This window comes from Triturus cristatus, chromosome 11 (genome assembly GCF_964204655.1).
Source record: "Triturus cristatus chromosome 11, aTriCri1.1, whole genome shotgun sequence".
In the NCBI taxonomy this organism is placed as follows: Eukaryota; Metazoa; Chordata; class Amphibia; order Caudata; family Salamandridae; genus Triturus; species Triturus cristatus.
In genome coordinates, this window is record NC_140594.1 from 1,101,837,034 (window position 1) to 1,101,856,073 (window position 19,040).

General features: G+C 49.9%; 1 protein-coding gene across 4 annotated transcripts in view; it reads left to right on the forward strand.

Moving 5' to 3' along the window:
- LOC146786071 (dehydrogenase/reductase SDR family member 4-like) overlaps window positions 1-19,040 on the forward strand; it is a 392,893-nt gene that overhangs the window by 328,483 nt on the left and 45,370 nt on the right. For all 4 annotated transcript variants that reach the window (XM_085635503.1, XM_085635499.1, XM_085635501.1 and 1 more), the window contains one exon: window positions 1,298-1,432. In XM_085635503.1, the coding sequence (XP_085491629.1) occupies window positions 1,298-1,432 (135 nt within the window). The remainder of the gene's footprint in view (window positions 1-1,297; window positions 1,433-19,040) is intronic.

The window sequence follows — 19,040 nt, forward strand, 5'->3', positions numbered from 1 at the left end:
TCCCGTGTATCGTCACCTTTTATTAGGTTCCCAGGGTCAAACTCATTAGTTGGTTCCCAAAGGTCATCATCTTTTCATGGTTTAGAAAAGTTTCAGGTCAGCCCAGCATATCCTGGACTCCTTCCACTCTATCAAAGTATAAATATATCTGGGCAGTCTTGGTTAGCAGGCGTGTGGAAAGGAATATCAATCCCTTATCAGCTCTTTCAGCAGAAGTAGTACATTTCTAGTTTCCCGATTTTTTTCAGGAAAAGCTTACAGGATAATCAACTCTTATCGGTCAGACATTCTGTTAGCCAAATCCTGGTAAAATGAGAACCAGCAGGAAAACATTTTTTATTCTGTAGAGCTTTAAAATCAATTTGACCTACATTTCCACCAAAGCTGAATATCCAGCTATCTTGGATGTAAAGATGGTGTTCTTCTTAATTTTATCTTGGCGAAACAATGAACTATCATACTTAAAACATTTATCAGGTAGGTAAACAATGCTTTTGTGTCTCTTATCATTTGGAAGAATCTCTGATGTCAGTGCTTTAGATATAGATAACAAATTGCTTTCTCCTCAAGGTGTTACATTGAACATCACGAGACACAGCAAAACAAATTCCTCTTCCATTTTCAATACCGCTTTCCAATTATGGGTTGTTTCATGTCTTCGTTGTTATGAAGCTCACATTGTTTATTTTGACACAAATATGAGGGAGTTTGCTGCTCTGCAGAGATGATTATACTGTAGCCTTCTTACTGATTGGTGTTTTTTTTAAGTCACGGGCACTCTGCACTGCTAACCTCATTATACACATTTATGTTGAAAATAGTCATGAGCTTCACATCCACGTCTTTAATAGAATTCAAGCCTTTCCCTTTAGTGGGAGAGAATTCCTTTATTTGAAAAGATGTTAGCTGTCCAAGGTGAAGAGCCTGCATTGAGTATCTGCTGGCATCAAACCAGTAGGCAGTGCCCCCCAGGAAGGGCTGGATGCCCCCAATGGTACTTGTACAATACACTATTGTATTGAGGCAATGTAGAAGGGAAAGAAGCAGAGTTCTGCTGTATCATGCAGGCCTCCATCCCTTTTTTCACTATTGTGCACAATGAAAAGCTCTTGTGAAACAAGTTTTACTGTTTATTATCCGGTGAACTATGTTAAAACATCTTTGTGCTTGGTTCATCCAGATCAGTGCAAGGAACTAAGTGGTCCCAGTCTGTTTACAGATCTGGCTCTGGTATTATATGTAAAAAGAGGTAAACTTGCTCATGGGATGTAAAACTTTACTTGTCTTTGTTTCTCAGATTATTGGTCCCTACAGTGTCAGTAAAACAGCTGTGAATGGCTTAACCAAGGTCCTGGCCCCTGCTTTAGCACCCATGAATATCCGGCTGAACGCCCTGGCACCTGGCCTTATCAGGACAGAATACAGCAAATGTGTAAGTATAAATGACAAATGAACAGTGACTAGAGAGGGACTGGCATGTGAGCAGGCATGAAAAAGAAGAATGATGTTAGTGAAGCAGGATTTGTTAGGGCCAATATTACTGTCTTAATGTTACATTATTTTACATTTTGTTGTCGTTGAATGATTCTTCTGTAGGACTCATAAATTGTGCTTCACAACTAAGAACAAGTGACATCTATCTGCCAATGTTTGTTTCTCATACACAACCTAGAATTCATTTTTTTACCCTGAAGGTGCCATCATAGCTGCATGCACTGAATCCAACTAGGGTAGTGGGGTTGAATGAATGAGTTTTATGTTAAACTGTTTGAGTAATTAAAATCAATATAGTAAAAAGGATAATATACCCATTGCCTCCCCACCGTGAGATGTTGAAAAAGTGACAACAGGTCAGCAAGTCAACAGCAATTGATTGCTCAGTTCATATTAGTGCCATCCTCTTCCCCATTAAAATAAGATAATCAGTCTTTTTGGAGGGGATGGGAGGGAAGCACCCACCTTAAAGTTGCAACCAAAGGATGGTCTCTTAGGTCATGTTCCTTATATCCCCTTGGTCCATTTTGGTATGTCTCATGTACTTTTGTTCGGTTATCACAGCACTCATGCATCATACAAAGCGGCTTGAGGGCTGGCACGATTCACCTTAGAAGCAGCAGATGATGACACTCCTGTAGGAACGTATATTTAAAATTCAAAATATTGTCTGGAACCACAATTGCCTCAACAGAATTACACTCTCACAAATGCAGATCACACAAATCAGAGTCTCTTCTGCTTTGACACTTGGGTGCCGATTCCAATCCTGTAAAACCCGGGTACGAATCATCGTACGGAGCGTACGGCACCACTACAATTGTGATACGGACCGTACACACGCTCTCCGAGACATGTGAGGGGTGGGTGCAGAGGACTCCCAGCAGTGGACAGACATATGTGGGTGGGTGCAGAGGACTCCCAGCACTGGCCTGCAATATGAGGGGTGGGTGCACATCACTACCAGCAGTGGACAGACATATGTGGGTGGGTGCAGAGGACTCCCAGCAGTGGACAGACATATGTGGGTGGGTGCAGAGGACTACCAGCAATGAACAGACATATGTGGGTGGGTGCAGAGGACTCCCAGCAGTGGACAGACATATGTGGGTGGGTTCAGAGGACTCCCAGCACTGGCCTGCAATATGAGGGGTGGGTGCAGAGGACTCCCAGCAGTGGACAGACAGATAGGGGTGGGTGCAGAGGACTCCCAGCAGTGGACAGACATATGTGGGTGGGTGCAGAGGACTCCCAGCTGTGGACAGACATATGTGGTTGGGTGCAGAGGACTCACAGCAGTGGACAGACATATGTGGGTGGGTGCAGAGGACTACCAGCACTGGCCTGCAATATGAGGGGTGGGTGCAGAGGACTCCCAGCAGTGGACAGAGACATGGGGGTGGGTGCATATCTCTCCCAGCAGTGGACAGACATGTGAGGGGTGGGTGCAGAGGACTCCCAGCAGTGGACAGAGACATGGGGTGGGTGCAGAGGACTCCCAGCAGTGGACAGACATATGTGGGTGGGTGCAGAGGACTACCAGCACTGGCCTGCAATATGAGGGGTGGGTGCAGAGGACTCCCAGCAGTGGACAGACATATGTGGGTGGGTGCAGAGGACTCCTAGCAGTGGACAGACATATGAGTGGTGGGTGCAGAGGACTACCAGCACTGGCCTGCAATATGAGGGGGGTGCAGAGGACTCCCAGCAGTGGACTGCAAATGAGGGGTGGCTGAAGAGGACTCCCAGCAGTGGACATAGACATGGGGATGTGTACATCATTATCTTATGCCCACAACTCCATGGGTGTATGTACGCATCCCTGAGTTTTGACCATGATGATAGTGCCATAACAACACATCACTGACAGCAGTGTCCCACTCCCAGGAGGATGGCTGTCTTTCCCCCACTGCATGACACACCACATGTGGGTGTGAGGACAAATGACACATGCATACCCACCCCTGGCGGATGCAGCACAATACACACACAGAGATCATGCCACAAGACTGTATAGTCATGTCACTGCCTACTAAAGTAAGAGAGCCAAAGGGAACACACATTGTCACGCACATCCGAGGAATGATATGAATGTATAGGTGCTGGGCCAGCCACCAAGATGTCGTCTCTCATGGAAGGAATAGGGTGGAGTTCCCACTGATACAATGCCCACAATTGTGAGTCAGGTGCCCAAATACCCCGCAGAACAAGTACCATATGTGTGCTAGGCCTGGATTACACACATGCATAGTGCTGAAAAGGGAGGATTTCTCCATGAAGGCATTTCAACATACTCAATACACAAGTACAGTGACTAGCAAGGATGGCACAGACGATGCAGCCGGAGACATTGCTGAGCAGGCATGGCCATAGTTGAAGGGATCCGTCACCAGCAAAGGAAATGTAGACACAGGTCAGCACAACAATTGGGCAACTCTTTGCAGGGAAGATGCCAGGTGCCACAGAGGAAGGAACACTCCTTGGGACAATGCCTCAAAATCATAATAACACACACTACCAATGATTCTTGGCAGAGACCTTGTGATGGCACGCAGATACGATGGTCAACCTCATCACCATCAGACTCAAACATTTCTCAAAACAATAACACATTACCACAGCACCAACTCCTGGAGCCTCAGCACCAACATCAATACCTGAAATGCAATAGTGTTCAACGGAAAAATAAAATGCTTTATTCAGCATTAAACAAAAAGAAGAAAGAACACTATATACAAAGGCCAATGGCCAGTCCATTATATAAGTCCTTTGGGGGGACACTGGGGCACACGTCTCCCCTAGCTTGCCTGCACACTGGACCCTCAGGTTCGTCGACAGGGGTGGGCATCATGTGGGGAAGGACCAGGCACCGCAGGGACAGGAGGGGGAAGGGTAGGTCGGGTGGGTGCAGGGGTGGACGTGTCCACCACAGGGGGTGGGGCAGCGCCAAAGGTGGTGGTTAGCTCGGCGCTGCACACTTCTGCAAGGGTGTCCAGAGTAACCCCTGCACCGGAAGAAACCCCAGGGACAACGGAGGGGGGGCGCAGGGATGGGGTGCAGCGCTCCTGGGGGAGGGATTGGACATGGGGGTGGACTCAACTCCCCTGCCCGGGGACTTCCTTGACCGCTTGTGGGGTGGTGTCACCGTGGGGGCAAGGGAGCCAAGGGGAGTGCTGGTGGAGGGACTGGGTTGTGAGGCATGCGTACTCAGACTGTGGCTGCGTGTATGGCTTTGTGCCCCCGACCCAGTGGGTGTGCCTATATCCCCTGAGTGTGCGTGCCAGGATGTGTGCGCTTGCCCTTTCTTGGTGGTGTGCTGGCTGTGTCTGGCGTGGTGAGTGCGTGGGAAGGTCTGTGTGTGCATGGGACAGGTATGGGAGAGGGAAGTGTGGTTGGGGCTGGGGTAGGGGGGGGACGAAGCGCTGCAGGAGAGACACTGCTGCCGTCAGTGAAGAGTCCATGGACTGCAGAAAACGGCATTGGTCAGACATCGTTACTGACATGCCCTCCATGAACGACACCATCTGTGTCAGCAGTGTGGTGTGGCCATGGAGGACATGCAGCATCGATGCCTGCCCAACCTGCAACTGCCGCTGTATGTCCACAGACTCAGCACTGAGGGCAGCAGGGGTGACTGGGGCAGGGGGTACGGTGCCTGGACCGAAGGAGACATGGTGGTGGTCTGCACGGACAGAAGGGACCGGAGCAACTGGGAGGGCGGTGATGGGAATGGAGGAGGCGGGGCCAAATGTTGGGCAGCTGCAATGTGTTGTAGCAGCCTCCGCACCCTCGATGAGGTCAGCCTCGGACCCGTCTGCGTCATAGTTGGTGTCGCCACCAGACAGGTCCTCTGACTGACTTCCCTCGCCCTCCGTGCCACTGGCTCCCGCTGACTCGCCAGCACTGGTGGCACTGGTGCTGGGTCCCTCCTCAAGGTCCATGCATGTTTCTCCCTCGGTTTCCGTTGATGATGCTTTGGGCAAGGAGAATATACAGAAAAACATCAGTCACCTGTATACATCTGACACATGAGTACCAAAACAATAGGTCACAGTGCATATCAGGCAATGCTTCATGAGTAACAGCTAGATTACTCCGCACATCTGTAAGCCCTGTACTCCCCAGTTGGTAGACCCACCATGCCACTTGGACACAAGGAAAAATAGGACACGCCAGCCCAAAAATAGACTGAGAAATATACTGAGAAGCTAGTGATTGGGAACAGGTGAGCACAGCAATACAATGAAGTCATGCCACCTCTTGTTTACCCTGAAAGAAACAGGAGTGGTGCACCCAAGGCAAACTAACACACCTCAATACTAAAGGTGTCCCCACACTGAGAGCCTTGTAAGTACTTTGGAACAGTAACCCCAAACACTTTAGTCCCTTGGGAATAACAATAATTCACACAATCGACATGTTTATAATGTGGGAATGTGCCATTTTGTGAACAGAACACACATGTGCCTGTATAAAAGATGTCTCCAAAGGAGGTGCACACCAAACTACATTTACCCAGTCATTGAAGAAGCTGGCAGCCTTATCTACAGGACCCACTGTCCAAAAGAAATGGTGTTGCAGAAAATACACATACATGGCTAAAGCATTTAAAACTGGAAGACATGTTGTTAGACCTGTCAGCCCTTTGGGTGGTCCCTCCTCATCATTATTTATTTTGTCCCACTTTTGCCTCAAACCCTGTTTGAATTTTTCCTTTTTGGGAACCACCAGACTTTTTAGTGTTGCTGCAGATTCAGGGAGCCATTTTACCTACCCCTGAAACTTCTGTCTGAGGGCCTGGAGCACAAAATGGTGGCCACCTGTGACATCACCAGCATCCACTGGAACCTACCAGCACCTTCCAGAACATTCCAGAACCCTGTGACAGTTGGAGGCGGTTTAGAATGTTGGGAAGCTAAGACAGGGAGTTGGCAGTTGGAGCTGGCAGTTGGCACCTGACTGGTGAAGAGTGAGCAGCAGAAACTTGAAGGAGGAAGGAGTGAGGCAGCAGGGGTGGAAACTTGTGCCTGGAGTGGGGTCCATAAACCCACCCTTGATACTAGTCCCTACTGACTGAGCCCAGCCTGGAGCCCTGTGTGGGAAGAAGTCAGAAAAACCATCCTAAGGACCTGGACAGCAGGAGCAGGCCTTAGAAACAGAGAACAGCAAGATCCTGACCTGGAAACTGGTTTCCCTGGAGTCCGTCGTCGAGTAGCCTGAGACCTGGAGCCCGAGGTGGAGAAGCGGCGCTGACTGGAAAAGCAGACGTCGTACCCGGAGCCGCCAGAGGTCGAGAGAGGGCGCCGTCAGAGGTCGTGAGGAATACCAGAGGTCGAGGAGGAAGTCACCCGAGGTCGAGTGAGCGGCGTCATCGGAGGAGTGAAGTCCGCCCTCCGGAGTCGTCGGAGACCGAGGTGAGGGGTACCGGAGGTCGGGAGTGAGGATCGCACTCCGGAGTCGCCGGAACTGGAGAGAATCGTGCCGGAGGTCGGGAGTGGAGGTCGCACTCCGGAGTCGCCGGAAACCTAAGGAGAGGAGCACCGGAGGTCGGGAGTGAGGATCGCACTCCGGAGCCGCCGGAAGTCGACATCGAGTCAAGGCTGGCCGACGTCATCGAAATCGAGGTCGCCATCGGACCGGAGCCGCCCGAAGTCGACATCGAGTAAAGACTGCCCGACGCCATCGAATCGGAGGTTGAGATCGAACCGAGGCCGCTGACATCGAGACCGGAGCCGCCTACCGGCGTCGTCAAAGAACTGACATTGTGCCGAGGCCGCCGACATCGAACTGGAACCGCCTCACGGCGTCGACACGACTCCAGCGGCGTCGGAGCATCAGAAAAAGGGCAGTAAGTGGAGTAGAGGGCGCCTAAGGCCCTGTGGAGACCTGAGAGACTGCTCTAAGGGGCTAGGGAGGTGCTGGAACCAACCTGACTGTGCCAGGGGTGAGCTGGGACTAATCTAGAGAAGTTGTGTGGAGGGAGAGAGCCAGGTCTCTGGTATTCCCCCCTTGATCTACCTCAGTTTAGGCCTCAGCCTTGTCCAAGCCAGGGAGTAGACACCCCCAAGCCTTCCACATCCCCACAAGCTGTGCCTGGGCCAAATCAGCCCTTAGGAATTCAAAAGTGATCTAATTCTATGAGTGTCACTGTCAGCTTTTAAGTATTTATTAGGGGCACTGTATTTATTGTATTTAACCTATTTATTGTTCCACTGTATTTATTGGTCCACAGTATTTATTGATGCACAATATTTATTGGTTTACAGTATTTATTGCCTCAGAATATTTAATTGCCTGTATGTATTGCACCTTTATTTATGCCTTCAGTATTTATGATCACCCCTATTTATTGAATCATTAAGCCAGTATTTATTTGACCTGCACTATCTAAAAAGTTTGTATATTGTGATTGTTATTTATTTTATCCAATCAGCAACTAAGAGAAAAAGAAGATAAAGAAAGATATTTTCATAATTTTTACGGTGTAGAGTCGTTTTTGGAACGGATGCACGCATGGTTATTGTATGGGTATAACGTATGCTTAGCACGGTGCCTGTTTCCTGACCACTCGAGCCAAGCTACCACAGTGTGTCCGGAAGACCACCACCACCCTTTCAGAGTGGGAGTGTGGTTTTCCAACACATGTTGACAAGTGTAGTGAGTGCCAAGGTACAAGACTCTTTTGACTAACAACTTGAATTATGCCAGTTGTCACATGGCCATCCGTTCCCTGATGACACAGTTGGCAACACATCTGACCCACTGCCTGTCATGTGGAGTGGCACACATGTCCATACACAGGACAATGCATAAGCTGAGGGGCCTGCAATTTTGTCGTAAAAAGGCACACCTGCACTGAGGAGACACCCTCATGTCAAGCCAGAATGTCCACACAGATGTCAGCACACAAAGACAAAACTACGTAGCATCTGGACCACACACTGGTGCCAAAAATGTATGAGCAGGAATCATGTATTTAAACTATTGACACATGCTGCAACGCACAAACATTAAACCCTGCACAAGATGACTGGGTCACTGCACGTTGAGTCTCTGTCAAGCCAATTATTGCACACAGGTCAGACCTGGCAAAGAGACATAAGGTTTGGCCATGTAGGCCTCGCCCGCACAAACCCCCGAGACAATGTGATTGAGACAGATCAAGAAGTGACACCTCTTAATCAGGGTTTTCAAAAATGTGCTGCAATATTTCCAAAATGTACTCCACATCACCTCGTGAGGCTGCCAACACATATATGTGACAAACAACCATCAACAGATAGTTGTGAATAGACACACAGGCACTGCCCAGTGTGAGTATGCACAAGCCAAATGGGGTCTCCCTGTCCAGTGGACACATGTAGCACACTTTGGATAAATACAAATGCGGCCAGGGAACAATGCCACAGAGGCAAACCAATGCTGAACACACAGAGAATGGGCACAGTGTTGGATGACACACATGATTACGAGGCAAGGGTGTCTCAGGGGACTGTAGTGTGCCTGGAATGATCTGACTGTAACATGAGCAACCGTCCTGGCACTATGCATATCTCCCACTCATGCACATCATGTCTGAGGCCACAACATCGGTCATGCATGCTGCAAGTGTGTTCATTTGAAACCTCACACTCCTATGGTGAGACTCATCATCAGTGCCAACACATATGGACCCACAACTGAGTGAAGAGGACAGGGCACAGGCAAGATACCAACACATGTCACAGACCACCCTCACACATGATGCAGAAAGCAATGTGCACTTGGATTGACTGGCAGCCTACATGACCATGTGCAATAGTGATTACACACAGACCAGGGGACACATGTCAAGGAGGGGAAGGGATGAATAAGAGCACCGTTTGACTTTAGGGAACAGAATATGCACTGCACATATAAACCCTGGCAGTGTATCCAGGCGACAGAGCACTTCCAAAAGCTGGTGACACACAACACAACAAACACACATGTACCTACCCCCTCCTTGCTGCTGTCTCTCCTGTAACTGCCTATCCAGGTCAGGGAAGACCACCACCAGGACACGCATCATGTGGGGGGTCAGGCGTCGGTGCCCGCCGTGTGGGCATGAAGGTGATAGGTCGAGCTGGACCCGGGTGATCCACCGGGTCCAGCACCGGATGTCCTGCCAGCGTTTCCGGACTTGGGCTAGGCGCCGACTGCGATCCCCCGCCGATCTCACGGCCCTGACGATCCTCTTCCAGATCCTCCCCTTCTCGTAGGCAGTTACCTGTGAGGATGACAAAGTGAAACAACATCACTACACATGCTCCATGTCACAGAGACACACATTTGAACATCTTTGATATGTTGGACAGGGCATAGGATGCTGCCAAGGAATGTATTCTTTCTCATATGTCCCATGGCCTCTATGGAAGCCCCAATGCACTACATAGCATTGAAAGTACACAGGTGGCAGGAGGGGTGCGACACACTCCCTGATCATGGCACACACTGTGCATCACATGCAACACCAGGCTGATGGACAGCACCTCCAAGCAGTTACATGCCCTAGGCCACTGACGCAACCTCAGCAGAATACACAGACACACACAGGCACAGATCAATCACCTGCCATTGGCAACAGCGGATACAAACCTCACTCTGCACATGTGTCACTTGCCTGTGGGGTGTCACAGGTCTCAGGCTACCTCATCAAGTCAGACACACTGCACGGCTTACTTCTCACATCAGATGGGTAGAGCTGTTGCCTCCTCCATGCAGCTGTGGTGCAACACTTCACATAGACACTCACCCACATGACAAGGAACATTCACACACATCAATGTCCAGGGGGCGTACACATCACTTGGACACTCTCACCACAGCTCCACTCAACTCACACACATCTGTGGGTACAGTCACCTGTCACACCGGGGAGACCACTGAATCACCTCAGGACAATAAATGCCACAAAGGATTTGCCAGGCTGAATGTGTCATGCACTATGCAGTGAATGTCACAGTAAGCACAATGCAAGTGAGGAGTGCACACATGAACTGCATCATGCTCAGCATGAGAGACATAAGCCGTCCCCCCCCCCCCCCGGGACCCACTCTAAACAACATTGAATGTCTGTCACACCTGGACACAATGCCAGAAGTGACAGTCACAAAAAAGTTGCACAGTCAAAGGTAGTGGAGTCAACACTCACCTGTTCCCCTGGTCTCCCATACAGGCTGGGGTACTGTAGGAGGAGCACATTCAGCAGGGCCTCATTCTCCTTCCTGGGTGAATGGCTGGGCCCTCTCCACAGTCCTTGACATGGTGCCAGAGGAAGCACAGACAGCAGCAGTGTGGTTGACAGGAAAGTTGTGCAGGCAAGTGCCCTCTCATGGGTTCTACCTGACTTATATGTGTCTTGCTGGGGGCTTTCATTTACAGGAGTACAGAGTGATTGGTCAGACTCATTTGCATCCTACGTTTCCTCCAATCCCTTTAAACATACACCAATGAAACGAATTTCCATGGTTCAAAATTTGAGCATCATAGCAAGGCAAACCCCACTTTGCAACACTGTAATTTTTGGCCCAACTGACTTTTCCAGCCCACATGATGTGCACATTGCAACTGAAATCTCGGTTTCCATGACAACCAGCATGCATTTTGGGCCTAATACTTGTCCATTATGTAGTTTCACACGTACCTGTACATGTACAGCACCACTACAATAGTGATACGGACCGTACACATGCTCTGAGAGCGTGTGTACAGTCCGTATCGGTCCGTATCACTATAGTAGTGGTGCCGTAGGAGTACGCGTGTGTGTACGGAGCGTACACACACGCATACTCCTACGGCACCACTCCTATAGTGATAGGCACCGTACACACGACGTGTGCACGCTCCGTACACACACGCATACTCCTAAGGCACCACTACTATAGTGATACGGACCGTACACATGCTCTGAGAGCGTGTACGGTCCGTATCACTATAGTAGTGGTGCCGTAGGAGTACGCGTGTGTGTACGGAGCCTACACACACGCGTACTCCTATGGCACCACTCCTATAGTGATAGAGACCGTACACACGACGTGTGTACGCTTCATACACACACGCGTACTCCTACAGCACCACTCCTATAGTGATAGGGACCGTACACACGACGTGTGTATGCTCCGTACACACATGCATACTCCTACGGCACCACTACTATAGTGATACGGAACGTACACATGCTCTCAGAGCGTGTGTATGGTGCGTTTCACACGCTTACACTGGTGATAGGAGGCGCACATGAAAGGAATGGAGGTCTCAGACTTGCACAAGGCTGTACATCAAGTCATTGTCATTGCAGACTTTCGTGTGCAGGGCCTAGGTGTGTCAGGCAGTGATATTGCACATGTCTCCTCATGTAGTTGCACAATTGATGTATGATGACCTGTGTACACATGTCATGTGTGATGGGGCACTATGTGGCACACTTCCCCTTCACACTTTACACATGTGTGCCTGTAGTCCAAACGTGTCAAGCACATCCTCACTGGCATGGCACAGTCACCACCACCCACAACTGTCCCCTGATGCCATGGACAGGGACACTAACAACTGACATTTAACGATCAGCGTGCCCCGATGTGACTATGTCATGTGTGTGTCATGTGTTCCCATGAGCTTGCTGTTAGTGTTCCGTCAACGACATCTGCTGTTGCTGCATCCAACATGTGTCTGTGTGGAGATGGGCATGGCACACATCTGCGCACACCATGCCACATGTGGATTCCCACGTAAGCAGGGTCTGTATGCATCGGACATGACATTTTCACATGAGGACATATCTGCGTCGTCTCAATGTCTGTGGTTTCTGTTTTCACGTGTACCCCTTCATTGCAATGTGTTTGATCTGTACATTTGACATTCCATGTGGCCTGTGCGTCTAGCTTGCCGTCAGCTGTCTGTATGAGATGACATCCTTTAAATGCAGCTATGTGGATGTATGTCACTCCTGTGATGTCTCTGGCTGTTCACTCAGACTGGCCCCCAGGTTGTTTCAGGACAAGTCATGTAGACTTGCCAATCAACTGATGTATCTTGCTTTTTATAGGAGTATCACCAAGCTGGCATACGTGTCCTGGATGTATTGCACAGGCCAGACTCTGTATTCATCTGATGTGTAGTAGCAGTTTAGCATGTGCTCTGTTCATTGACAATACCATTTTCTGCAGGGCACAGCCGGTCCCCCGACCAATGCCAGACTTGGGTGCCATGAGGGAACGTGACTGCATCTGACGTTACAGATTCACACCACAGTTGATTGAGGACTTGACCGCCAAGCTGGCACCACACCTCCAACCGCGACACAGGTATCCTACTGCGTTGACCCCCAAGATGAAGGTGATGGCAGCCCTACATTTTTTTGCCACCGGTACGTTTCAATTCACCATAGCTGATGTTGGTGGCATGTCCCAGACAATGTTCAGCCGTGTCCTGCGTGATGTTTTGGCAGCCATGTTGGAGCACCTTGATGAATTCATCCATTTCCCTACTCCTGAGGAGTTGACAGGTGTCAAGGGTGATTTCTATGCCCTGGGAGGGATGCCTCATGTCATTGGGTCCATTGATGGGACACATGTAGCTTTGGTACCACCACAGGCACAGGAGGTAGCCTATCGCAACCGTAAACATTACCACTCTATTAATGCCCTTGTGGTATGTCTTGCTAAAATGCTGATTTCCCATGTCTGTGCATGTTTTCCAGGGTCAGCACACGATGCCTATATCATGAGGCGTAGCAGGGTGCCACAAATGATGCTGCGGCTGCACAACGAACGAGCATGTCTTGTTGGTGGGTATACTCTGTTTGGCCTGTGTGTTGCGGTATCTTTGTCTCTTACGGCATCTCCTGACCCACTTATTTACATGATGTTTCCATGTAGGGGACTCTGGATATCCCAACATGCCATGGCTGATGACACCTCTCCGCAACCCAAGATCAGCTGCAGATCACCGGTACAACAATGTACACGGGCAGACCAGGCGAGTGATTGAGAGGACGTTTGGCCTCCTGAAGAGCCGATTCCGGTGCCTTCACAAGACAGGCGGGTCCCTCCCATATGCACAGGTGAAGGTCTGCAATATCTTCCTCGTGTGCTGCATGCTGCACAACATGGCAGTGGGGAAGGCAGTGCCACTCATCCTGGATCTGGATGAGCAGGAACATCCACCCGTGGAGGATGAAGGGCTTGGTCAGGAGGCAAGTGACGAGGAGGAGGAGGAGGAGGATATCCGGAGTCAGCTCATACGCAACTTCTTCTCATAATGGTCAGTCACTGGGTCTGAGGGTGCACGCTTGTATCCTTGGGTGGCATGTGTTGCAATGTGTGTGTCCAGCTGACTGTATGCTAAGTGACTTAAATGTGTGTTCTGATGTGTCACTCGAGTGAGGATGTCATTCCACACATTTTCGCAGAGACACTTTCTTTTAAATTTGCAAGGGGACAACATTGTTCATGTTTAGTAAATGACCATGTATGCGTCGAAAAATCTTGGCGCTGACTTCTTGTGTGTCTGTCATTCCCAAGTACTTGCGCATGTTGTCTGCTCGTGTCATCGTTGTCCTCCTGCTATTCCTCATGAGTATTGCAACGTGTGGTGAATCTGCGTTCCATGCATGGACACGGGTAAATGTCATTTTGGGTAAGGATTGCACCAAGGCTTTTTTGGGGTGGTACGTGTTTGGAATGTGTGGGGACTGCTCCTGTGCATGTTGTGTTCACATGCATACATGTCGACTCACCATGGGGCACATAACATGTAGCATGACTCCCATGAATTGATAGTCACCCTTCCTGGCAGTCATCTGTGTCTAAAAATTCCCTTGGAAACCTACGGGATGCTACGGGTGGACATAGTGTGGGACATCCCCATAACAGGCTCAATGGGGAATTGCAGCCTCTCCGTGTGCAGCAGGAGGTGTTTTCCTCATCCCCTTAACTTGTGTGCCAGTTCATTTGGATTTACAACATCCGTGTTGTGAAGGGGGTGTCCAGCGTAGGTCCCACATGTTCGGTCAATTGACCTGTGAGTCTGTTCACATAGATGCATATCCCTTAGTGTGACTTTGAGTAATAAAGGTGTTCCTCACCCTCATAGGTGCCTCATCTCTGTCAATGCAGGTCTCTTGCCACTTTGCATGCGTCAGCTCTGGCATAGTTGTCAAAGATTGTGCATAGGAGTGTATGTTTAGTTCGTCAACATGCATGCAGTTCGTCATGGATAATAATCTCTATTGTGCATGAGGTCCATGGGTGTGTATGTTTTGGGGCAGGTTGCTCCCCCCAACGGGCCATCCACGCCTGCTGAGTGTGTGTCTCCTGTGCGCAGCTCGGCCTTCTGTTTCCTGAGCCTGTGTCAGTCATCTTTGGTGATTGTTCATCCATTTTCTCTGGGTGAGCCATGACTAACCTGGCACTCCTTCCTTTACGTACGCCTGTTGCAATTGTTGTCCTTTCTGACCTCCTTGCCTTTGTGTGCTACTTTCGGCCTAGTTTCCAGTACATGCAATCTGCTGCTGCGGCCCCAGTGGAAAGGGCCCACCAAGTTCCCGGATTCTGCAACCCACACGCCTCCAAGATGCTCCTCCCTTCCTCCCTCCACCCATTCATTAGGCTGTCATCATCTTGTCTGTGCCACTGTTGCCGCCACGCGGTGCCAAAGACAGGACCGTCAGCGCATGCAACGTGCACATTGCACGACCCTCATGTCCTTGCATGACCCACATCACACAACAGTCTCATGTTGCAGCCACCCTCCAAGCAATGTCCAACCGAAAATCAACCGCATGCTCTCAGGCATACCCTAAGCGCACACACGACACCTTCGCATGCTGACTGTGCAACTCCAACTGCCTACACAGCGCTGCCCTGCCTTCCAGGCCCTGTCACACCAACCAGGTAACGTCCCTCCTACTCCACACCGGCTCCGTCCAACAGCACGCCATTGGACTCTGTTACCTCCTCAACACAACAGGCCCACACATCACCTTCGTGACAGTGACGTGGATAAAAGCATCCGCAGCACACAACTTCTTCATTGCCATCTCAGACGGCTACAAGAGCAGCTGCAGGGACGGCAATAACAATCGCAGGGGGATGAATGGATATCTATTCCCCAGTACGCACTCAGGGTCACTAATCGGGTTTGGCACAAACCCCCTGCAAATCCTCAGAGTAACACTCATCTACAGATCTCCAGGCCTACATCCACAATTCCACAAAGTCATCACCACATCCATCTTCACGCACGCACTCACATCCACAGGATACATGTGGCTGTGGGCCCGGTACTTCTTGCTGGATGAGAACCCCACCAGCATCCATCATTGTTCCATCCACATTGGCATCCACGTTTCTGACAAGCAACACACTGCCACACACCCCGCTACCAAAACAACAAAGATGCTTGATGTAAGTCAACACAGAGATGCTGTGTGGGACACTGGAGCCAACCCCACTGCCACACCCTGCAACCTCACACACTGGATCGGCAACTGATCCCAAAATCTAGCCACGTTGACGGACTTTCCTGTGACGCACATCAAGAATTATGCCACCTGGGACCAGGCACAGATAGTGGACTCATACACGTCTAGCAGGACTATTATGCACAGCTTGCAACACAAATAACCATCAGTGGCCTTACAAGCCGGGAAAACTGCACACACAGCCATCACCATGTCATCAGCAAGGACAATTGGAGATCCTTCAGAAGGTGCCGAGGCAAACACAGGGCACGACATCAAGGAGCTCTTCAGCATTGTGAGTGCACTGACATCAGCTCTCCATTCAAAAGACAGACCACCATTCCAAGGCAGAGCCAATCCCTTTCTACTTTCTACCACTGCAAGCTCATGGACATACACGCAAGCCTTGGCACACAGAGGCAGAACGCACTATTATACGCGGGAGCAAGCACCCTCAGGTTTAGCCCTTCCATCATCAAGAGATACTGAGAAAATAAAAATTAGAAGATCACGTTCCCGGTTCTGTCCCCTCACACACTTTCTCTTCTCTGCTGCTCCAAAACAATTCTATACAGCATCCATTTTAGATACAGCATCCATTTTAGAATTCACTTCAGCTTGCCCAGGATCAGCCACGTATCTCCTCAGGTTGCACAAGTTTTTGGTCAGTTACACCCACACATTTTTGTGGTTAAGCCAATTCTGAAAAAGGGCCCACCAGCCTTCTCTTTTCAGAGAAAAGAGGCTTATCTAGTATCTCTTCGAAGCCAGCTGGCCTAACATTCACTGAGGCCCGCAGATTGTCACATATTTCAGCTCCCTCCAAGGTTGTCTGTTCATGACCCACGCACCACTCCCTTATCTCTCAGGCACACCAGCTCCCCCACCCTCTGATAAACAAAAACCCAAGCTGTTTCCTTGAAAAGTACGTGTCTATCTGTGTTTTGCTTATGTGCCTTGAGCAATGCTAAATTTGCAACGTCTTTCTGCTACGAACTAGGAGGGCTCCTCCCAATGACTTGCAATATATTGTGAAATGTATAAAATCTGTATTCAGTGAATAAAGTGTCAGACCACTCCTGAACCTGCTGAGGTGAAGGAGCTCTCCCTTAACTCGAGTTAATGAATAAAGACCCATTTAACTCTTACACCACGGACTCCTCAGTTCATTATTTCATTTATATTGATAATTTATAGAAATTCAGACCTGGTAATTAATTTATTTACCACAATACAACACCCGGCTCATGTGCAACATCCACTGGGGATCTCCATCAGGCCCCTTCCCACACAACATCTCAACCACATCAGTCCCCATCCTTGTAGCCCCCATCCAGCACGTCATGTATGTATCATTGGAGTTAGCCACATTCCATGGTAGATGGAGGCATGCAGTGACCCAGGCCCTTCTTACACAACGGACGGCAGGAACGCAGGCTCTCAAGGAACCTCACCGTGCTTCCCTAGCCAGCAAATGTCATCAGGAAGACAGGTGACGATTGACTGACAGACTTCCTCCACGCAAAGAACTCCAGGCAACCTGCAAAAGGCCATCTTCCACAGTAATCACCCCACTGCAAACGTCATCATTACCACCAACAACGACAAATTTGCCCTGCTCAACAATGGTGAGGCCACCCCCCTTGACCTCTCCACAGCATTCTACACGATGTGCTCACACACTGTCAGCTCACACATCTCCTACACTGGTTTCCCGGGTATGGACCCAGATGAAATCACCTAGTAGCGCACCAGCAAGGCCATGGGAGTTGGACTCAAGCCTTAAGCATGTAGTACAGTGGCGTCATCTGGCACATGGCCAAGGGCTCATCTCTCAGCGTGTCAATCTTCAATGGGTCCATGACCCCCCTCTCCACCATCACATGCGCACACAACCTCATCATCATCTCGTATGCCATTGACAGCCAGCTGCTCCTCACCCTCACCAAAGACACATCCATTGCCGGTTCCAACCTTCAAGAAGGCATGAGGTCCGTTGATGAATGGGTGAGCATCAGCAACATGAGGCTGGACTTTGCCAGGACTGAGGTAATCATCCATGTTTCATACATAATCAAGTTGGCACAGTTTCTCCAGGTAGTTGTATGTGCCTAGCATTCCCCTCAATGTTCACTTGTGGATGGGTATGTTGCAGGGGACCGATTTAAATGTTCTCCAGAGTGTTTGACATGTAGAATTTTGGCTTGGATGCTTCTTTGGTTATGGATTGATCTTGTTGTGTCACATGTCCATTGTGAGAGTGGGTAAATCCATTGGCTGCCCCCGGGGAGTGTGCTTGTGTAAGGGGTGTGTGTGACCAGGCCTGCTGGTGGGTGTAGTGTGATTTGGCAGTGGGTCTCCCAGGTGATGCATCTGTCCCCTCATGGAGCATGCTGCCATGACAGTGAGTGCGAGTTCCTGTCCTAGATATCTGAGCTTGTGGTGTTGGTGTTTGTGTTTACAGGGGTCACAGGAGGGCCTTGTGCTGCCTACAGCAGGACCAAGTGTCAGCTACCTTGTCAGTACTTAGCCAGTCCCTGTGCATTGAGCATGGTGCATGGGTATGTACCTTGGCCATATGGGCTGAGGGCAATGGTGTCTGATTCAGAGTTGAACAATGCGTTTTATGAGACCCCCTCCCAGCATCCCGGACATCCAGTATTGTGTTTGTGGTTCGTGTAGCCTGAGACATGGCATGGCTTTGCTTTGTGAATGGGGCATACACATGTTGGTGGCATGAGCATTGTTTTTGAGTGTGGTTGCGTCCGGTGAGGGCTTGGGGGTAGTTGCGTGCATTTTGTGTAGTTGGGGTGTGGATACCATTACCCCCATGTTACGTAAGTTGTTTGTGTACTCACCAGGCTCGGCAACTCCTTCGACTCCTTGTACTCCCACCGGCGGAAGCAGGGCCATCACCTTCTCCTCCCAGGGATGGTAATGTACCGGTCTGCGGGGCAGCCCACCTCCAGTGATGTTGCTCTGGGCGTAGTCCTCGTTCATTTTGCGCTTGACTGCCCTCCGCAGATCGTACCACCTGGCTTGCCATTCAGTCCTGGTCCTTCTG